Source organism: Sceloporus undulatus, chromosome 7, assembly GCF_019175285.1.
Source record: "Sceloporus undulatus isolate JIND9_A2432 ecotype Alabama chromosome 7, SceUnd_v1.1, whole genome shotgun sequence".
Classification (NCBI taxonomy): Eukaryota; Metazoa; Chordata; class Lepidosauria; order Squamata; family Phrynosomatidae; genus Sceloporus; species Sceloporus undulatus.
Genome location: NC_056528.1, coordinates 20,105,199 through 20,128,374, shown reverse-complemented (window position 1 = coordinate 20,128,374; position 23,176 = coordinate 20,105,199). Strand labels below are relative to the sequence as shown.

Genomic DNA, 23,176 nt, shown 5'->3' with positions numbered 1-23,176 from the left:
TTCTCTAGGAATATCTAGGTCAGTGATGGCGAACCTATGGCACGTGTGCCAGAGGTGGCACTCAGAGCCCTCTCTGTGGGCACATGTGCCATCGCCCCAGCACAGAGTTTGTTACTACAAAGCCAGAGGGACATGTGACTTTGCAATAAGTAAGTGGGTTTGGGGTTGCAATTTGGGCACTCGGCTTCTAAAAGGTTCACCATCACTGATCTAGGTTCTCCAATGAAACTCTGTGGTCAACTTGAACCAAACGTTGTACTGAAGGACCTAGAGGTTCCTAGAGAGAACACTCCTCTAGGCATTTGTAGCTCCTCCAGTGCAATTCCGTGGTCAATGTCCAGCAGATGTTTACCACAAAGTTGCACTGGAGAACCTAGATATTCCTAGAGAAGTGTTCTCTCAGTTAAAACATAAGTGTTTTTGTTATTTGTGGGGGTTTTTTCACTTTCATGGGGGATCCTGTGCACCTAACCCTGGCTAATGTAGAGGGACCACTGTATTTTGGGGAGTTGTTAGTCCAAAGATGTTTTTCTAAGCTTTGAGGCTGAGTATATGTTTTGCATGTTCTTTCTCAGCGTTGGTATTGGGCTTTGTCATTCCTTGTCGTGTTTCTATAGCAGCAGGTACTTCTAAACCTGGACAGTTCATAATTTTCCAGGGGTTGTTGATCAGCAAACTCAGCCCAGACCCAAATCTGGATCACAATTCGTATGCACACCAGTTCTAGTAGTACCCTACCTATTTCGGGTGGAAAAGTTTGATCCCCCCCCCCCTTAGGTATGTGACAGTTAACACATGCACCAAAGAATAATATCATGATGTGTTCTTAGCGTGAGAGATTCAATAACTATGGGAAATGATGTGGGAAATTTGGTATCATAAGGATGTAGAACAAAGTTACAGATGGTGTTGGACTTCCAAATCCCAATCTCAAGGACCAGGTAATCTACCAGAATTTGGAGTTTGCTACCTCTGATCTAGAGTGAGCAGATTTGCATTGTGTTTAAGGGAATAAGAATGTGTGAGTTTATTCTGAATGTGAAATATTCACATTCATTTTTTAAAATACTGGCTGCTTTAAAGAGTTTTTTTTTTAAATGGAAATTTTATAGAGCAGTTGAAGGTCATTTTATTTGTCTGTCTTCTGTTGTTTCATCATTCAAAACCAGCCTTCTGTTGTCACAACTGTCTGTTGCAATGGGTTTGGATGCAAGGAACGTTTCCTGGATTAGATTCAATTATTACAATGGCTGCAATAAAAGGCATCCGTTCATGTTTCCTCATTACTGTCTTGTTAACTGTTTGGAAACAACTGCTAAAGTGAAATTGCCAAGTGGGTCCAGTGGCCAGAAAAATGTATGAGCCACATTTGGCCTGTGTGCCACATGCAGCCTACCTTTGGTTTATTCCTTTGGACAGAAGCCTTTCTCAGCAGTTCTGATTGCGATGTGGTAAGAAATGGCATCTGGTGAAGATGAGACGCTCCGGAGGTATAGTAACACCTAAAGAGAGGGTGCATCTTACTGTCTTCTTTCTTAGCCCTCACCTCTGTTCTTCTATTGAAGTACACATTGTGACAACGCCTTCTTCTTGGAAACGGCAAATTGATTTGCAGTGTTGTAAATTCCTAGGGACGAGTTTTAGGCAATACACACTGACAAGGAAGCAAACCTTCCACAAGGGTTTATTTGCACATTTAAATACATTTTAGAAAATCAGAGTAAGAAAATTTGGCTTTGACAGACCATCAAGCTGATGCTCCTGAGTCTAGTAGCTTTCCCTGTTGTAAAGGTTTGTTCTCCTGTTGAGTTCTGCAGTGTCTAATTCAGCAGAAGCTTCAGCGCTTAATATTTTCCTGTACCAGAACAAAAATATCCAGCCAAAAAAATGGTTTGTCTCCATTGAGACCCCCTAGAGTAGACTATGCATCTAAAACAGTGTGCAGAGTATTCCAAAAATGCAACAAACAATGCAGTGCTGGAGTGTTTTTAATTTTTTAAATGGATTGTGAAGGTTGGTGTAGCCTTCAGAGCCAAAGCATAGTCCTGAGACCACTAGAAATTGCCCAACCGTGCCGTTTATGGATGCAACAAAGGCCCCATTAAAATGTGTGGGAAATGATGCACAAGTCACTTCATCCAGACATCATGCCAAGCCTTGTTTTAAGAACTAATTTACAACCCAGACAGTAGTTTGAGCTTCTAGACAGGAAACCTACAACGCAGAGGTATACATCTGCTTTCATTTTCTGCTCACATTTCATGGGGAAGCAAGATGGTTGGGATGGGGGAGATCTGGCTTGCTCCGTCAAGACACAAAAGTGCCAAACCACTGTTAAAACTTCCCCATTCTGAGGCAATGTGCAATTTGAGCTTGCATTGAGTATGCATTTCCTTGTGACCAGCAGCAGCTCTTGCCAGTGACAAAGAACAGGGGGATAGAAGCGTACAGCTACTGACATCAGGAAACGTAACCTGGGGCTGCCATTTTCAACAGTGGTACTTTTCTTCATGACATGCAGTTCTCCCTTGCCAGAACGGAGTAGTTTAAGGTATTTACATTTGGCTTTTCATGAAGCCTACATCAAAAGCAAACAGGCACAGAGAGGGTTTGTATTGGGAGGTGATGGTGTCAAGAGATGGAAAGGTGGTGTTACTTAAAATCTAGGAAAACCTCTCTTTTGTAAAAGGGGGGAATTTGTGGGGGTTCCCCCCATGGTAAGACCCTCCCCTAGGCCATAAACCCCACATAAAAAGTTCATGGTTAGCAGTGGGAGAAGGTCTCTCACAGGCACTTAGAATTTTTATCCAAAGCCATCAGCTGCTTTTCTTCACTACTGCACAGGAAAACACCCCCCGAAACCAAAGTCTCCCTCCTAATAGCATTACAAAACTAACATCTTGCTGTTTCACTCAGCCTTACATGGTTTTAAAACTGAGCTACAGATGAGAGCACAGTTCCACACAACAGGTTGCTGGGCATTTTAATACCCTCTTATCCCCAAACAGCAATCAGAAACAAGAGCAGAAGTGGCTTGCAGAACGGACAAGAAGCCACAGCAGACCTCATGCAATGACAGAGGTTGCCTATCATATTTAAATTGCATTTTAAAAAAACACCTTCAGTGAATCTTCTGCTGTGGGATACCTTGTACATCGCCTGCTTTGAACCACTAAGGATTCCAGAAGGTTAGTCTCAAATAAAATGGATCAGTGGCTTCATGTTTACTCCACATGAACTGAGTGTACATCCTAAAATACACTCAATATTCTCCTGATGCTTAATGTTGCAAGGCAGGAATGAGGGGAACCTAGCATGCCCACCATAGTTTATCTGTGGAATATCTGCCCCTAGCATTAGTCTCCTGAACAAAACCTCACAACAGTGTTCAAGGAACAGCTTGATCGCCCCAGCACATAGTTCAAAAACCGCCCTCCTATTATCCCTGCTGCCTTTGCCATTATTAAAAGAAATGGTCAAGCTCATTCTAAGAAAGTTACACAACCCTAGCTAGGCAAGTTGAAGAACATCCCTTCAATTTTCATGGAGACTCGCAAAGAATTAGAGGTACTTCCGCATCAGACAGATTATCTAACCAGGAGAACTTGGTTCAGTCACAGATCAGTCCTACATGTCCCGGGAAAACACAAAAGTCATTGAAATGGTTTCACAGTATAAGTACCGTTCAGAGATGCAGTATTTTTTTCAATGTAATCCTGCAATTTGGCCCACGTTTTCCTCGTATCATCCCATGAGGTGCTTCCTATTTACATCATTTAAAATACATTTTAAAAAAAATATTTAAAATGATTCAGTTTCTCCAAGTTCTGTGATTTGACTTCATTTTCTTTGAAAACTAGATTACAAAAATGTTACAAGTCATAGTAGAAATCGAGCTTGGTGTAGACAGTCTTGCACCCTTTGTCGGAATAGATCTTCTCCTCCTTTGGGAAATAGGTCATCTCATCCGCCACCCGGGTCACAATTTGTTCGTCCACCACGTAGCCGCGGGATTCAAGTTCAACCCTGATGCACATCTTCACATGCTTGTACTCCAAGGGCAGGAAGGGGACAAAATAGTCAATGAGGTTTCGGTCGATGAGGCTGCTGTGCCAAAAGCCACCTGAGAAGGAGGTAAGTAGGTCTTCCTTTAGGGAGTATCCTTCTACAGAGGCTTCTTCAAACATTTGAACAGTGAACAGTCTGACATGTTTTTATCATAACTAGCTTCCTCAAGAGATTATCAACAGACCAATTAATATTTGGCATGAGAAGGAATCTTAAGTAAGTGAAAGGCAAGGGCACACCTGTAAACTTAAGGCCATTTGAGGGTATGTTCTCTACTGGAGTGTCAGTGTGATTTGAATATTAGCCTAGGACTCTAAGATATAGCCGTGTTAGACTGCAGAATCAACCAAATGCATCTGAGGAAGTAGACTGGTCTACAAAAGCTCATGCTGCCAACTTCTTTCTTTCAGTTAGTCTCAAAGGTGCGACAAGATCTCTGCATACTGAGCCTAAAAGACTCTGAGAGCAGGGTTCAAATCCCTGCTCAGCCAAGGAAATCCACTGGGCAAGCCACTCTCTCTCAGCCTCAGAGGAAGGCAAGGCAAAGCCTCTCTCAAAATAGTTTGCTAGGAAAACTCCTTAGGGCCAACATAAGTCAGAAATGACTAGGAGGCAAACAACAACCAACAACAATAATAATTGTGTGTTTGGCTATGGGGAGGCTTCTCTGATCCATTGCACCATGGAATGGTGCAAGTCAGTTGTGAATATATACAGTAATGGAGGGAGCTTAGGGCTCTGTACGGGAAGGAAGGTAATACCAACCCCACAGCACCCAAAAAGGTCCAGCTGCCATAAGGAACACTTATGCCTGTGGCTGTCCCTCAGTGAATTCCAGCAGCCACTTTGGATCCCACCAAAAAGAAGTGGGATGTAAATTTAATGAATAAACAAATACAATGCCTTTTGAGTAGATACGCAACAGGACTGCGGGTTTTAAGCCACACTGTAACAACTCACTGTTTTTATTATTGAAAACGGAGACAGACACTGTTGCTTCCACGTCTCGGAGCTGCAAGTCTTCCCTTCGCTTCCCTTTCCTCCAAAAGTCCAGGGCCACTTCGGTTATTTTTTCAGCTCCTGCATTGCTGGACAAAGAAGGGAAGGATTGACAACCGAAGTAAGCTTGCAGAAGAGCTACAAACCAAGGTATAGCTTGACCTTGCTTAACAAGACTGGAAGAAAAAACATCTCAGCAACCTAATGATCCACAAATGTTACTTATTTAGTTTGTATCCTGCCTTTCCCCCTAGATAGACCCCAAAGCAGCTTACACTGTATGTTAACAGCTAAAACAATCTGCAATACCAAAGCAATCCACTCAAAAACATTACTTTAAAAGGGTTAACACCTGCATATTAAGAACCAGCCCATCCACTGCACTACCTCAACCAGTACAAAGTTGAAGGTTTGCTTAACTAGGAAGGCTTTTGCCTGTTTAAATAAGAAGACCATGCTTTCGGCTAGAAGTCAGACATTTCTCAAGCCTTTTGTTCTGGCTCCTAAACATGGAAGTATTTCAGCAGCCCCATGTCACTGCTGTGCCTAACCTGAGGAAGATGAAGATGGCTTTCCGGTAAGACACCCCATCCAGTTCGTCGTAGTAGTCAAGGAAAGGTTTGATGGAGTCGATGAGTCCAGCATGCATTTTATCCATCTCATCAAATATGAAAATGGACCTGCCGCAGGCACTTACGTTGCCACGGATCCACGTTTGCAACTGGTCCTAAAAGATAAAAAGTACATGTAAAAGGACATTGAGAAACTGGAGCGTGTCCAAAGGAGGGTGACTAAAATGGTGAAGGGTCTGGAAACCATGCCCTATGAGGAACGCCTTAGGGAGCTGGGGATGTTTAGCCAGGAGAAAAGAAGGTTAAGAGGTGATATGATAGCCCTGTTTAAATATTTGAAGGGATGTCATATTGAGGAGGGAGCAAGCTTGTTTTCTGCTGGTTCAGAGACTAGGACCCGGAACAATGGATCCAAGCTGCAGGAAAAGAGATTCCACCTCAACATTAGGAGGAACTTCCTGACAGTAAGAGCTGTTCGACACTGGAACACACTTCTTCCTCAGCGTGTAGTGGAGTTTCCTTCCTTAGAGGTCTTCAAACGGAGGCTGGATGGCCATCTGTCAGGGATGTTTTGATTTGGATTTCCTGAATGGCAGGGGGTTGGACTGGATGGCCCTTGTGGTCTCTTCCAACTCTACGATTCTATGACTCTATGTTTGTTTTAAACATGTGGTACAAGATAGTAGACTGTTGATGCTGTTAATCCATTCATTTATTGCATTGCTCCTTACCGTTTTATTACTTTGAGTTGACTTTGCGCAGTGTCACCCGATTAGCATGAGTAACAGATAGCTGCAACCTGACTTTTCCCCTATATAGCATTTAGAAAAACCAGTCGCATCGTGTTAGCATCAGGCACAGACTTTATTCTCATGTCTTCCTGTATTTATGGCATTTTATCACATTTCATTATTGGTGTGAACTGCTTTTAGCTGCCCTGAGTAGCATGGAAATAGTAGATGGGTAGGTATGTTTTCGTTGAACTAAACACAATGGCTATGCCGGTTGGGACTTCCAGGGATCAAAGTCCACCAACATCTGGGGAGCCAAAGGTTCCCTATCGACAACCTAGGGATAGGATGGTCTGCATGATAAAGCAGCTACATTTCATAGACCAGTTCAGAACTAGAGATCGTATATTCAAGTAAAGACGTTTGAGGTTTTCTGTCTGCTATGTGTAATTTTGCAATCAGTTTTAGGAAGTTAACGTTTATTGACTGTAGGAAGTAGAGCAAGTCTTGAGAGCCAGTATGGTATAGCACTTTGAGTTTTGGACTGGGAGTCTGGGAGGCCAGGGTCCAAATCCATGCTTAGCCAGCTCACCCTTTCTCAGACTCAGAGGAAAACAAGGGAAATCCCCCCTGAATAAATCTTGCATAGAAAACCCCATGATAGGGTTGCCTTAGGTGGCCTAAGCCAGAAATAACTTCGAGGTGCACAGCAACAACTGCAAGGCTTCCGGAAGAACAAGAGTAGAAGATTCCTGTAACAGAATTGCTGTTGTCCAGTGTTCAAAATCAAACCTGCCTTTTAAAAATGTATCTGAGAAATCCAATGTTCCAATGTTTTCCTTTATGTGAACCACTGTTATCAAGCTTTTACAGGATGCCACATACAAAAGCCATTTTAAACATTTTTAACCCAGTCCATGACTAATACCAAAGTTACATATCAAAGATATATTAAGCATCCTTCAAGTTTGTCTTAATTTGAGGTATCTTCAGACCCCGACAATAAATTAAACCACATCCAATTCCAAAGGCATCCCTATCTGTGTGTTTTCCTTTACCTTGTACTGGGTGATGTTCTGCAGATGAGGGAAATGCAAAGTGGACACAAACTGATGGACATATTTGCTGTTGAGGCCGTCTTTGTATATGCTTTCGGTGATGATCTTGCTGACAAAGTTCTTCCCGGTGCCGGTCCAGCCATGCAAGGAAAGGGTCAGGGGCTTCTTGGGGTTGGAGTTGTTCAGAAACCCGGTGACTGCTTTCACGATCACTTTTGTCGCCAGGTGCTGCCCAAAGAGCTTCTTGTCCAAGTCCTCCTGAAGCACTGAGGGCGAAGGAGAAGGAATTAAGAGACGCAACCAAATGATCAGTAAGTAAAAAGTGTGGGGGGGGACATAAACCCTGTGTAAACCATTTGTATCTTTAGCCTGACGGGCAAAATAAAGGTGTTTGGGGTCACTTTGGAGGCATGCTGTTTAAATGACAGGTGCATCTGTTGTAGGGGAAACTGGAACTCCCCCCAAGATGGCCAGTTGTGCCCAGTTCCAGTTTCCCCTACAATGGATCCCAAGCTTTGCCCTGCTTTGGACTCCAACTCCCATAATCCCCAGCCAACTCAGCCCACAGCCAGGAATTCTGGGAGTTGGAGTCCAAAACAATTGGGAAGGGGACCCAAGCTTGGGAAGGTGGGATGATGGGAGCCACAGTCCAAAGAGAAAGGCACTGTCCCCACCCTAAGAAGCCTGTGCTTCTGACGTCAGAGGAGCAAGAAAGGCCACTAGTGACGTCAGGGCGCCCTTGGGTGACGTCAGGGCGCCCTTGGTGACGTCACTCGCCCTCACCTGCCCCGACGCGGGCCCCGGGCCTCTCGAGGCAGCACTCGGCGAAGAGGCAGTAGAGCCTCGGGTAGGAGATGAGGCCGGTGAGGGCCGAGGCGGCGGCGCCGGCCAGGGCCAGGCTCAAGCTGAGGGGCTCCACCGCCTCCGCCGACGGGCACAGCACCAGGGCGGCCAAGACCAGCCCGGCCGCCGCCCGCTTTGCACTCCCTCGGCGGAGCTTCTTCATTGCCGCCGCCGCCCCGGCCCTGCTCCCGCCGCAAGAGCCGAGGTTTTACCTCAGCGTTGGCACTTCCGCTTCCTGGAAAGAGGCACTTCCGGTCCCACAGGCGCCATTTTTGAGACGGGCAAAGGTAAGGGCTGAGGGCAGCCCTGATTGGTTGCCGAGCGGTAGGGGGCGTGGCCTGTTCCAATGGCTTCTACAGTATATATCCATGGTTTCTATTGAACTGAAAGCATCAGAGGAAGTCTAGGAAAGCTCCTGCTGCCAACTTCTTCCATTGAGTCCCAAAGGGGCTCCAAGGTCTCCCTGCACACTTTTGCATTTTATTTTAATTAATTAATTAATTTTATTTATTATATTTAACTTCTCTGCTCACTTTCTCTGAAGAAAGGGACCCAAGGCAAACGCATCTGAAGAAGTGGATTTAAGCCTAGGAAAGCTAATGCTTCCAACTTCTTTCTTCCAGTGAGTCTCAAAGGGGCTCCAAGATCTCCCAAGACTCACTCCTCCTTCCAAGCTCTCATTCCGTAGTCAAGAAAAACAGAGCCACCAAACGGTCACTTTAAAAAGCCTTCTGTATTTCAGTACAGACACACCTTAATCACGAGAAGGAGACACTCTGATTACTGTCTTATCGATGGCCTGTCAAGCTGCCACCAGCAAGCCTTTGCCCTTGGCCCAAATACTGAAAACATGGGTTATGTTGTCACTTTCCAATAATTAAGATTGTTTTAAAGGTAACTGTAAAAGCTTTGTCCTGTATTTGGATGTATAATTGTTTCTATAGAAACGTATGAGAGGAACGAAAAAGGTCTATGGCCACAATCCAGTTACGAGTCCCAACAAGACTAGGCCTATTGAATCAATGGGAATTTGAGCCTTGAACAGATTAACTTCCAACTGAGTCCATGGGTCTACTTTTGTTGGGACTCACAACTGGGATTTTGGCCTATGTCTTCAAGCCATCTTCTGTTCACACTAAAAAAAAAAGGTCACACAGCAGGTAAGCCAAAACTGCAAACAGAAAAAGTTCATAATGCATCTATCCCAAAATGCAAAGAGAGAGAGAGAAACACCCAACACACTAATTTCTGCTCTCTCCTAGTCAGCCGTTGAAAGTCTTCTGTCCTTTAGAGACTCAAAGCCCAGAAGAGAGTCCAAAATGGCACAACAGCGGAGAGGTTTTCCCATCCTACGTGCGGTTCAACGTCTGGAAGATTCGAGAGATTTGTAACATGACAGGCCCCGTTTCTGGATCGTTCATCCACTGAGTGCTGTTCAAGGGGTTTTCAAGCATATCTTCGAAGGCTGTCAGAGAAAGGGAGGGGAAAATACTCCATAAGTGACTATAGAATTCAAAGATATAGCCATATTAGTCTGTTCAATTAGTATGCATCCGAGGAGGTAGACTTAACTCTATGCAAGCTCATGCCGTCAACTTCTTTCTTGCAGTTAGTCTCAAATGTGCTTCAAGATCTCTCTGTATGCCATACAGGGAAACTTTGAACATTAGCCACAACTAGCAGAGGATTCAAAGGATACACAGAATCTTAGGGTTGGAAGGAGCTGCAAGGGACATTTAATCCAACCCCAAGCTTTGCAGGAATACACAGCTAAAACTCTCCTAAAAGATGCTCATTTAAAGACCTCCAAACAAGGAGACTCCCTCTGAGGCAGTCCATTCTGCTTCCAAACTGTTCTGAGAGTCAAGAGGTACTTGACCTAATGTTTAGGTGGAATCTCTTCTGTCATTTGTATCAATTGGTTTGTGTTTTGCTCTATGGAGCAGCAGAAAACAAGCCACTCCATCTTCTAGATGAGACTCCTGATGCAGAATTATATCCAAGTATATGAAGACCTAACTTTCATAGAATCACAGAGTAGGAAGAGACTAAAAGGACTATCTAGTCCAACCCCATGCCATGCAGGAATGCACCATCAAAGCACTACTGACATCTTTATTTGCATAATTTTGCACAAAGGATCTCCCTTGCAACATTCAGAGCCATAGCATCCTCCTCTGAAACATTGAGGCTTAGTATCTTCCAAGCAAAGTAGCCACTAAAATGTTTGTAAGGTACCCCGAGTCCTTGAGTTGGGAAGGAGGAGGAAGAGAGTGACATTAATAAAAAAGAAAATAGTTTCATTTCAGTATCCATGTCTTTGACTAGTTTTAAACTAATTATTATTATTACATTTATACCCTGGTTTTACTCCAACGAGCTCAAGGTGGTGCATATGGTTCTACACCTCCCAGCTTCAATTTATCATCATAAATTATTTGTCCATTTGTTATTCTAAGCAATTATTTGTTTAGTAAGTCTCAGAGATATTACAGGATTTGGGATTCTGCAGAGAAACCAACCGTCACCTCATGCTTTTCAAGAGTGGGCAAAGCCTGCACGATACCTAGTGAACATATTTCGCCTTAGGAAACAGCACTTACCAAGTAGCGTTTTAGGATTTGTGAGACCCAACTGTACAACTGGGTTTTCCAGGATGGCTTGGAAGAGAGGACTGGCAGGATCAATTCCCTTGTCTAAATCCTCCGGAGTGGGCTTCCGGTCTCCGAGCAGCCACTCACACTACAGCAAGTTATAAGGAAAGATGAAATGTCCAGACATTACATCCCTTGAACAGTTTGTCACTGTGCAAATAAAGTGCCACCCTGTGCCCTCTGTGAGATCTAACAGGGACTGCACTTCCTCTTCTATGTCCTATGCTTTGAACATTATTTTGAACCCAATTTTGCAATGGTTTTCTGTGCCATTCCCACACATTCATTTTAGCCTCCCCCAGCCCCCTCTGGTCCACCTTTAGGACTAAAATTGCCGGTAGGAAGAGAAACATAGCAAATTTGCTCCCCAAGGTGTTCGAGGAGACTTTTTCTGTAATATAATGTTTAAAGAAATGTTGAACTGTCCCCGGAGGTCTGAAAAGAGCCTTTGGATCTGCATGCAACCCACGGCTGCACTTTCTTCAACCTTGTTGTAGATACTACAAACTTGGGGAAGGCAGATCTGGCCAAAGTGGTTCATAGAATCCTAAAATCATAGAGTTGGAAGATGTTACCTCTCAATTAGATTACTGTAATGCACCCTACACAGGGCTGCCCTTGAAAAATGGAAGCTGAAACCAGTGTAAAATGCAGCAGCCAGGCTGCAAGACTACACTAGCTTCTAGTTTGCTGTTGAGCAAAATTCAAGGTGCTGGTGTTGACTCACAAAGCCCTAAATGACTTGGGGCCAAGATACCTTCTGCTATATGAGCCTGCCTGAAATTTGAGGTCTTCAGAGGACCAACATCATGAAGTTAGTTTGGTGGGAACACGTAACAGGACTGTCTCGATAGCAATGATTCGACTGTGGAATTCCCTACCCAAGGAGGTTATATAACAACAACAACAACAACAACAACTCAAGGAGGAGCTCTCTCCCACTGCAATGGATACTCACTGCAGCATTCTGTTGATTGTTGTTCACTCTGAGCGCATCCACTACTTCTCTCTCATCGAAGCCCATCTCCATCAAGGCAATAACAGCCTGAAACCAGAATGACAGAGCCTCTTAGATGCAGCACTGGTTTGGGGACAGATTCTAAGTGTGTCCTTGTGTCCTTCCCCTTCTCACATCCTGTCTCAAGCAACATTTCAGAAACTGATTTCCACCAATTTCCACTAAGTCTTTTAAAATTGTTATCCTGGAGTTACAGTCAAAGGACTAAAGTGCTTTAAGCAATATAATACTACATAAGCATTAGGATCATATTGCTTTAAAGCTAACGTTCCTCTCTCTCTTGCTTGATCTCTGTTCAATCAGGGTCCTGGAAATAACATCAGGGCTCACTGGCTGTAGCCATCTTTACTGCTTCCAAGATAGTATGAACATACAGGAAAGTACAAATACATTTCATTTTGGAAAGTATTTACCTGGGGACTGGGAAATACTTCAGGGCAAAGAAAACATCATCAATTCCACACACACAAGAAAGAAAAAGAAAAAAAAGCCAGCGACTTCAAAATAAAATCAGTTGGTACAGAAATATAGCATTATGATTTTATATCCAACTTTAAGGGAGGGGGGAATAAATGAAACATAAAATAAGACTACAAACCTGTATAATACATTAATTTTTAACCACTAACATGAACACATATTTCAAAAAAGGAAAAATGAAACATTTCCACACTCTGGCCCTCAAGGGCCATTACTGAAATATTATTTAAATATACAGTCACAGACACACACGCTTGAATGTACCCGTGGATCAGGGCGAAACTCTCTTTTCCTGCGGATCTTCTTGAATATTTCGGTTAGCTCATCCTTCGGCTCCTCTTGGGTCGCTTCCAGGCTCGCCCCACCAGCTGCTTGAGCAGAGGACGTTCCTGCTTCGGCTGCGTTTTCCTCCGCGGACTGACCTGGCAGAGGGGCATCAACGGTGGGGTCATCGGCATGTTCAATCAGCCATTCCATGGCCTGAGTCACGGACATGCTGCATGACGAAGGTCACACGTCAATAAGCGGCACCCACATCTAGGCAGAAACAATAGACTGAAGAAACTGCCTCACAACATGGCTTAAATCTTGCTGTGGCCAACGGCAGCAACCACCACACCATTGCGGTTGATGCAAAGGAGCCTGGGAGAGAAAGCACACATGTGTGCTTCAAGCACAGTGGGAGAAAGCATGGAAGGAGGATACTTCAGTCCTAGGGGAACCCTACATAGAGGGTGTGCAGGAACTCGTGGTGGGGATCTCCACAAGGCAAGTGATGGCCCAAGGCCTAGAAGGTATGTCTCTTAGTTGAGTTCAAGCCAACCTGGGAACTCAGCCTCCCATTCTATGCACCATCTCACTTGGCTCCACTTCTGTGAATCTGTGCACAGGCCACCCTAGTTTTCTCAGGAGCATCTCTAATAAGAAAAAGGGTGGTAGCTTTGCCACTGCATTTTAACAAGGAGAAAGCACAGGTGCCCAAGCAAGTGAGGACCAATTTCTAACTGGCTCAAGTCCTTTGAAAGCAGGCAAGTAAGAGCCATTCTGTTACCTTATGCCAAAGGATGGGAAATTTATGGCCTTCCAGAGTAAGGGGTCTAAGCACGGTCGATGGTCACCACCAGGAATCACAGAATTCGATGGGGCCCTATGAAACCACTGAATCCAACCACCTGGCTCAATGCAGGTTCTCCAGCTTCAAGCAGGAGGTTATTCTCAACAGCCCTTTCCAACGCTCCAAGGGGGACTGGCACAACTGCACAACCTCTGGAGGTTGACTGAAACTTCCTGTATCCCAAATCTTGGTCATATTCTTTTATGAAATAATGTTCAAGATACTTTAAAAAATTAAAATCATTTATGCCTACATACAAGTTAAAGCAAAAACTACACCTCCAAAGCAGTATCAAGGAAAGGCCCTAGAAATTTACAACAATCTTCCTGAGTTGACAGTTTCAGGTCATAGTACAAGGCTCCCCAAAGACACGCGCCCATTACACCTACTGGTTTAAGCGAAGTGCTTTGACAGCTCTGCTCTCTGGAAATCCCATTTCCGTCAGCTGGCGCAAAGCAATTTCATCCACTCTGTCATCTTCATCTTCATCCAACATGGCTAGAGACAGAAAGTGGCAGATCAGGTCAGAGCATAATGGATTTAAGCAGGCTTTGAAGACACAGCTGCCCTTTTCAGTCCTCAGTCATTTTGAATATAGGGAATACTGCAGGCTCAAGTCAGGTGAGTGAGTGTAACATCTTGGGATAACTTCTTTAACCAAAAACAACAAAGAGGAGAAGGGGAACTGCACATGTCAACAAAGAAAGTCTTGAGTCTTTAAAGTAGGCCTATTTCTCTGGCTTCACTTATGTACAAAACGTTCCCAAGAATAGACCAGTCCCTCATGGTGTATGCAGCAGGAGGAGTTTGGCATATGAGCTACACTTACTGTAGTGACAAATCTGGCTCTGCATAGGTTTTAGAGACAACTGCACTCTGGAAGAGATGTTCACTAGTCCCAGAGACCCATATAGCCAACCTTGGAGAATCTGATCCCTAGCCAAGGACAGTCTGAGTAAGGGGCCTAATGCTATCACTGGCTGTGACAGAATACTGGACCCTGTCAGCAAAAAAGCTGGAATGCTTCTCTTGTGTGTACCATCTGCTCCATCATTTACCACCAATAAAGTTTTTGGTTTTTTTATCTTATAGCAGTAACATGTCAGTGTTTGACACCAAGAGAACGCCTGGAGAGGCCTGGAACTGCAGCCAGTTCCAGCATAGGTCTACTTCCAGATTTCAAGCCCAGACAGAAAAGGTGCTTTTGAATGCAGGAAGCATAATTGCATACCGTTTGCCTTCTTAAATAATTCTACTGCATCTGGGTTCAACGCTAACAGCTTCTGGGCAACTTCAATGAGAGAGACTAAGATCTTCCGAAGTTCTGTCTGAAACTGAAAGAAAAGAGACAAAAAATGTATTTTCTAGGGGCGGTCACCCAAAACCCGGTCTTCTTGGAGACCACTACATTTTACCCATAGAGTTGGAAGGGGCTGTATAGGCTATCAGGCCTATCAGATCTCTCACATGAGGCCTGAGCAGTGCAGAATATAGGGAGACTATGAATTCCCTGGACACAGAAACTAGGCTTCTATTAATGTAAGCTAAGATAGCATTTGCCTTCCTTGCTGCAGCATCACAATGCCATTTCACATATAGCATTGCTGAGCCAAGTATCCCCCAATTTGTGCATTTGGTTTTTGTGGCCTAGATATAGAATTTTGCATTTTGTCTCTGCTGAATTTCATTTTATTAATTTAAACCCATTTGTCTAGTTTACCAAGGTCCTTTTGAATTCTGTTCCTATCTTCCAATGTGTTAGCTAGCCCTCCCCATTTTGTATCAAATTTGATAAGAATTCCCTACACTCCATCAGCTAAATCATTGATAATAAATATTGAAGAGTGTCGGGTCAAGGATAGAACTACACTTGAGATCTCTTTCCAGTTTGAAGCATAGCCAGTGATAACAACAGTTTGAGCAGTTTTCCAACCAATTATGGTGTTTCTATCTATCCCATATATAGTTTGCTAATCAAAATATTATGAGGAAACCTGTCAAATCCTTTGCTGAAATCCAGATAAATGACATTCACAGCATTCCCATCACCTACTAAACTAGTGACCCCCCCACCTCAAAAAGATACAAGGTGAGTTTGGCAGGATTTGTTCTTGACAAACCCATACTTGCTCACCCTTGCTCTAGAACAGTGGTTCTCAGCCAGTGGCTTTGGGAACATACAGGTAGTCTTAGTAGGGCACGACTGTTTTAGTAAGTATTATATTACTTCCAATACTAATAATTCAGTTTTTAAATTCTTTGTGTTTTATATTACCACAGGAGTAAAAATTATGCTCAAAAACATGATCAAGGTCTTTGAAAACTGTGGCGTATTTGTGTTTACTCTCAACAAAATCATTGCAGTATTTCTGTGTCCTTAAAATACTCCAAAAATAACAGATATAACAAGAATAACAGATAAACGTCCTTCTTGGGAAATGTGGGCTTTTATTTCTATCATGATGGGAACCAAGGATTTTGTGTTGTTGTTTGACAGCATGGTTGGTGGGATTTAAGATACAAAAGGATGAGAATCACAGTCTTGTAATCTTCCACAACCTCAACTATCTCTCTTTCTCTCTCTCTCTCTCTTACTGTCATCCAGTGTCATCCAGAACAATGCATTTTAGTAGTCCCTTGGCTTTGAATACATGAGCAACCTCATAGTCTTCCCTGGCATGAAATGGTCAACTTTCCAAAAGACAAAGAAGTGCAGGTTTTACTCATGTCTTCATAGCAGTGGCTACAACTCTAGGAGATAAGTTACAGTATTACAAGACCACATGAACAAGAGAACCACAGTACTCACATCCCTCATATTGTGGTGAGCCACGCTACGGTCCACGCTGTGGGATGGGAGGCTGGTGGTTGCCTTCAGGATTGCCTCCTTGTCAGGAGCTTTCTGCTCCTGCTTCCGCTGTATGAAAAAGAAAATGCATTTGTCCAGTTATGTGAGTAGAGGAAAAAACATATAGGGGTTGAAATTATCCATTTTACTCACTGATAAATTTAAGATGAAATACAGTAAGGTGGGCAAAGCTACTCGTGTGAATCCCAACACACCAAACTGCTCTTTTTTTGGCCATGAATGTGCAATCTACTTCTCCTGAAAGCCTCCAAGAATGGTGAGACATCTTCTAGATAGGCTGCACAACCACTCTACACTAACATTTTAAAATACCAGTTTTTTAAACTCAGATGCCTAGAGAGACCAGCCCCCCCCTCCATATGCAGGTAAATAAATCTGTGGTTACTGATCTTCTGGATACAGAGGTGAGACTGTACCAAAATCATATTAAGTGTGCCTTATTTTCATTTCTTAATCAAATAATTCAGTTCAAACAGTGAATTCGGTTCACTGAAAAGTTTTGTTTAGTAAATGCACATCAAAGAAATGTGTGCAGTTTAACCAGTGCTGGAAATCTTTCCAATTTAAAATCTGGAAATGTTTCCAATTATTTCCAGGAAACCTAAACTGCAAGTTAAGATGTGAGAGACCACCCTCTCAGTGACAAGCAAACAACCTACACATCAGGCAAAGCAAGAGAGGAAGACTGTTAGCAGTCAGCTAAACATAGAATCCCAGAGGTCTGATGGGAGTGACATGCATTGCCCAAAATAGTACAACACAGAGGCTGCAGGGACAGAAGGCCAACTGGGCAGCAGATGCCCCCAGCTGCTCCCTGGCCAGGCCCAGATCATCTCCCCTCTCCTGCCCCACCATATGCTATACACTCAGCTGGTACCAGAGGAGACACTGAAGGTTACTTCCTAACCCTCACTTTGAAAGCCTGCCAAGGAAAGTCAGGGTAGATCTGCTCCATGCCAGCTTTGGGTAATCCACCCACAGCAGCTTCCTTGCATCACTCCATAACCAGCTCATGCCAAGTCACACCTGCTCTTCCAGAAGGAGGACTCAGAGCTGGAGGCATCACATGCTGACGTGACCCAAGAGGGAGCAGTGTGTGCCCTCCAGGAGGCAAAGAAGGAAGCACAATCCTTTCTGCAGACATTATACTACAAGCAGTTGAGACAAGGCAAGAAATAGGATTCATAGGCATCCTGCTACTAAAGAGATGGGAAATCAGGCGCTCTTGAGATCCCAATGTGTCCCCCTGGGCTTCCCCAGATGACAATGCCCTGACACCATCATCTAGTGATTTTTCAGATTCTGTATGTGTTTCTCCCTCATTTTAAAAAGTTGAAACTGCATCCCTTCGCCTCTAAGCCCTTTCCACCTCACAATGCATCTCCTGAGTACTTCTCTACAATTAAATTTGGAATTGAAAGAGGTTTTTCACCCTTGGCCTAAAGGCTGGCAAAGCCACAACAAGCAAGAGTTGCCACAAGCCCTCCGGACTCACTTTTTCCTCTGCAGAAATGTCAGCCATTTTGGGAGGAGTAGGTGGTGCTCTTTTCTTTACCAGCACCAAAACATCTAGAGAGAGAAAGATTGGGAAAGTGTTAGCACAGCATGGCATGTTTTGAGCCTTCACACAGTTAAAAGAGAGAGGGAATATTTTATCATGTAAAGCCTCCACTGAAATGAAATATATACAGGATAAACATTTAGGGACATGGTTCTTTGGTGAAGCACCCTAGAAAACTCAGGCTGAGAACTGTAAATGACCCTCCCTCAACTGCCAATCCCAGGATTCCACATCAATATCATCCCTTACCTTTTTTTGGATACTGAACAAGATGTTGACATCTGCCCTTCCAAATAGTGTGCAACTGCCTGCATGGCTAACCCATAAGGTATATTTCCCACATTCCCCAGACTACACAGTCTGGCTTCTGGGACCTGAGTTTGTCCTATGTTTCCCTCATACCTCTGTCCTGAACGTTCTCCTCCAGCACTGTTTTTGTGTCGGTCAGCACTTTCTCTGAAGCAGCATGTATCAATTTATGGTGCGTTATACATTTTGGATCCTCTAGGCTTCCAGGAACGCACTAGAAGGAATCAAAAGATAAAATTACTCAGTGGTAGAGAACAAAAACCAGTCTTCCTCTATAGCATGGCTTGGTGGTATTTATAGAGTACCATCAATAGCCAGCATGGTGTAGTGCTTTGAGTGTTACAGTAGTATTCTGGGAGACCAGTGTCGCATGTTACTGTAGTTTGAGTGTTGGAGTACAACTCTGGAGATCAGGGTCCAAAACACACTGCAGAAATAATCCATTTTGAGGCCGCTTTAACTATCCTGTCTCAGTGCTATGGAATTCTGGGAAGTGGTTTATTGTGGCACCAGAGCTCTCTGACAGAGAAGGTTAAATGTCTCACAAAACTACAGTTTCCAGAATTCTCTATCATTGAGTCAGGGCAGTTAAAGCAGTCCAAAACTGGATGATTTCTGCAGTGTATTTTGGATTCAGGATTTGATTTCCTGCTCAGCCATAAAACCCACTGGATGACCTTTGGTAAGTCACATGCTCTCAGCCTCAGGGGAGGGCAACAGCAAACCTCCTCCGAATAAACCCTGCCAAGAAAACCCCATGATAGGTTTGTCTTAGGGTCACCATAAGTCAGAAACAACAAGAAACACTAAAAGCACCACATTCTGTCTGATCTTGGAAGCTAAACAGGGTCAGCCCTGTTTAGTACTGGGATGAGAAATCACAAAGGAAAGCCATAAGTGCTGTAGGATTGATGTATTTCAGAGGAAGAGACTGGCAAAACCATCTCTCTGTGTTCCTTGCCTAAGAAAGGCAAGTGCGCAAGTGTATTTACGCATAGTGTAAATAATCCTATAGACACTACCAGTGAAACTGGAGATGCCCCAATGACCAGAGTCAAAGAGGGTTAAACTCTGTTGGAAGCAGATGAGCTTATCTTGCCTAGTGTGCTTTGAGTGTGCTAAAATTAGAGCGTCAGTTTTCCCTGTCCTTCCCTGTTAAATGTAAACCAGAGATGCAAGAAAAGTACACATTGCTGTAAATGCTTTGAGACACGTTTTAATTGTAAAAATTATTTTTCACAGGTAGATTTGAACTTATTTGTACATAATATTTAAAATGTATTAAACACACTTTATTTATTTTTCTAATTAGATGTTTTAGTTCAAATACTTAGGGTCTGCTGGGAGATGGAGAACTTTCTGTTAGTAAATGGAAGTTAAACAAATGTGCTAAAGCAGATCATGCTCTACTTAGGGCACTGGAAAAATGTCCAGGAAGAAAAGGAATCCCAATTCTAAAGGTGATGTGTTCAATGAGAACCTCTTCCCATCTTTTGAAACATCAACTGACTTTTGCAGCCATTGAAAGTGGGAAAAGTAGGCTCTGCAGAGTGGACTCTAAAACTAGCCTGGTTTTCACCCCAAATGATTGTAAAAAGAGGGCAAAAGAGCCTTATGAATTCCACATGCATTCCTCAGTGCAACACAATGCATTCCCACAACATTGTGTTTAGGAACATTAATCAAGTCAAGGGAGTTACAGTTCTAAGTGGCACCCAAGTTTCGATGCTATGGACACACATGAGAATAACGTCTAGATGACAATGCCAAAGCAGGTTTATGTTTGTATTTTCCTGGCGTGAGCAGTGTCATTAACTGACTCTCCGAAGGGAAGGCTTGTAAACTGAATATTCAAACCACCCGAGTCAAATTTAAGGGGAAGAAATGGTTAGTGCTAGTAGCCAGTTCCCATTTTCTTGAAAGTCCATGTGTAATAGTTGTCCAAGTTGTTGTGCACTTGTGTCCAAAAGCACTGAAGGATATATGAGCGACTGCAGTGAAGCGGTTAAAATGTCAGAATGAGACTTTGGAAGTCCAGGTTTCTAGTCACCTCTTAGTGGATAATCTTGGCTCAATCACTCTTTTCCAACCACCTAGGCTTAATGTGATGATGATGATGATGATAATGTGAAGCTGCCTTGAGCTCACTGGCAGCAAGAGGGGATCTAAATGTTGATGTTGTGTCTATTCATTTCCCAATTACAAACCTATCGCAGAGAGACAATCACAGAGTTGGAAGGGGCCTTATGGGCCATTGAATCCCAATGTAGAATCTCCAATGCAGTGGTCCCCAAACTATGCTCTTGAAGGGATTTTGGACTTCAGCTCCCTGAATCCCAGGCTATTGGTCAACATGGCTGAGACTTCTGGGAGCTGAAGTCCAAAATCTCTTAAAGGGCACAGTTTGGAGACCACTGAATTAGAGCATCCCCAGTAGATATAGCTGTTGAGCCTCTTTTTGAAGATGTCCAGAGAAAGAAACCCCATCACCATGTAGTTTAATCCCCAGGGATTTGTAGTTTGTCAGGCACCCAAGCTCTCTGGCTGGGAGTTATGAGTATCTCTCCCTAAGCTACAGATCCCAATACTGCACATGAGGGAACCATAGCACTGTAAAAGGACCCTGCCCCCAACAACCCTGCAAAGTAGACTACCTTGAATATGTATGATGAGAGATAAAGACACCCAACGACCTTCAATGAGTCCAAAGAAGGGCCTTGGACCCAAGCCTTCCCCATACCTTCCAACATTTCATAGATGAAAACCAAGGCCAAGCAACGTCAAAGAAAGATCAAGATGGCAAAGGCTGAGGAAACCAAGAGCTATGAAAGTATGCAGCAGTTTGTTTTTGCCTGAGTCGCTTGGGAAGAGCAAAACCTTGCCTTCTCCTTCCCTTCTCTTCCCTTGACTGAGTTAACTGAGTTTCCAAAGGAAAGCAACCAAAATGGTGAAAGGTTTGGAAACTGATAAGCCCTTTGAGGAAGGACTTAGGGAGCTGGGGATGTTTAGCCTGGAGAAGAGAAGGTTAAGAGGTGATATGATAGCCCTGTTTAAATACTTAAAGGGATGTCATATTGAGGAGGGAACAAGCTTGTTTTCTGCTGCTCCAGAGAATAGGATCCAATGGAGCAATGGATGCAAGCTGCAGGGAAAGAGATTCCAGCTCAACATTAGGAGGAACTTCCTGAGAGTAAGGGCTGTTTGATGGTGGAACACACTCCCTCAATGGAGAATGGAGGCTTTTAAACAGAGGCTGGATGGCCATCTGTCAATGGGGATGCTTTGATTGGGAGTTCCTGCATGGCAGAATGGGGCTGGACTGGATCAGGGCCCTTCTTGGGGTCTCTTCCAACTCTGTGGCTCTAAGAGGTGACAGGATAGCCCTGTTCAAATACTTGAAGGGGTGCCATATTGAGGAGGGAGAAGGCTTGTTTTAGGACTGAAGCTGCAGGGAGAGAGATCCCGCCTCAACATTAGGAGGAACCTCAATGGCAGTGGAGCATGATGCCTTAGAGCAGTGGTCCCCAGACTGTGCCCTTTAAGGGATTTTGGACTTCAGCTCCCAGAATCCCTGACTGTTGGCCAAGATGGCTGAGGCTTCTGGGAGCTGAAGTCCACAACCTCTTAAAGGGCACAGTCTGGGGACCCCTGATCTACACTGTAGAAGTAATGCTAATGTTGAGCTGGAATCCACTGCTCTGAGTCCTAGTCTCTGGAGCATCAGAAAACAAGCTCGCTCCCTCCTCAATCTGACCTCCCTTCCAATCCTTCAACAGGGCTGCCATATCGCCTCTTCACCTTCTCTTCTCCTGGCTATACATAGAACCGTAAAGAGCCTTTAAAGGCCCTGCAGCCCAGCCTCGGAGGCCTCGCCGTACTACAAATCCCAGGATGCCTCGGGGCGGAGGAGCCGCGGGCCTTACGTGTTTGAGGCACCGCTCCTTGAGCCTCTCGACGGCCGTGTCCTCGGGCACCTCTTCCAGCCACTCGGCGCCGTCCAGGGAGCAGAGCCGGAGCCGGAGCACCTTGGCCGCGAAAATCTTCTCCTCCTGGACGAACATCGCTCCCGCATCCCTCCCTCAGCCTCGCCGACTCCCGCTGACTGGCCAGACCGGAAGTGGCAGGAGACGGAAAAGGGCCTCCCAGGAGCGCAAGGCCTGCTGGGAGACGGAGTTTTTTCAAGAACAGACATGACGTATGACGACCATAGAGATAGTAATTAAAAATTATAGAGGGGGATGTCTCTTCGTAGCCCAGGGCGCTTCCGGGTTCTAGCCTCAGCAGAGACTTAAAGCAACAAGGGCAACTTTTAATAATAATAATAATACTGTAATAATAATAATAATAATAATAATAACAACAACAACTTTTTATTAGATTTTAAAATTAGATATTAAGAAAGTGCCACAGGTCGAAGAATTAAAAATAGTGGAGAGAAGGACGTAAAAAGAAAAGAAAAAGGACAAGGAAAGGTATATCTATATAATAATACAGCATATATATCTATATATATCTATATCTATATATCTATATCTATATCTATCTATCTATCTATCTATCTATCTATCTATATATATATATATATATATATATATGCTGTATTATTATATAGATATACCTATATGTATATCTTCCAACTCTGTGGTTCTGTGTTTAGTGGAGAAGAGGTTAAGAGGTGATATGATCGCCCTGTTTAAATACTTGAAGGGATGTCATATTGAGGAGGGAGCAAGCTTGTTTTCTGCTGCTCCAGAGAACAGGACCCAGAACAATGGATACAAGTTCCAGGAAAGAGATTCCACCTTAACATTAGGAGGAACCTCCTTGACAGTCAAACAAACTCCCTCAGAGGGTAGTGGAGTCTCCTATTTTGGAGGTCTTCAAGCAGAGGCTGGATGGC

General features: G+C 43.9%; 2 protein-coding genes across 2 annotated transcripts; both read right to left on the bottom strand.

Annotated features, from left to right (window-relative positions):
- Positions 1–1,668: 1,668 nt before the first annotated feature.
- On the bottom strand, positions 1,669–8,477 carry LOC121936508 (torsin-1A-like). Its single transcript, XM_042478797.1, has 5 exons — positions 8,212–8,477; positions 7,429–7,694; positions 5,619–5,794; positions 5,029–5,156; positions 1,669–4,123 (listed from the first exon to the last, which is right to left on the bottom strand). The coding sequence occupies exons 1-5, from the start codon at positions 8,432–8,434 to the stop codon at positions 3,873–3,875; spliced, it is 1,044 nt and encodes a 347-aa protein (XP_042334731.1). The 5' UTR covers positions 8,435–8,477; the 3' UTR covers positions 1,669–3,872.
- Positions 8,478–8,985: 508 nt separating this feature from the next.
- On the bottom strand, positions 8,986–22,407 carry UBAC1 (UBA domain containing 1). Its single transcript, XM_042478796.1, has 10 exons — positions 22,200–22,407; positions 18,370–18,490; positions 17,902–17,975; positions 16,347–16,454; positions 14,769–14,871; positions 13,927–14,035; positions 12,688–12,919; positions 11,884–11,970; positions 10,875–11,013; positions 8,986–9,736 (listed from the first exon to the last, which is right to left on the bottom strand). The coding sequence occupies exons 1-10, from the start codon at positions 22,335–22,337 to the stop codon at positions 9,621–9,623; spliced, it is 1,227 nt and encodes a 408-aa protein (XP_042334730.1). The 5' UTR covers positions 22,338–22,407; the 3' UTR covers positions 8,986–9,620.
- Positions 22,408–23,176: the final 769 nt, after the last annotated feature.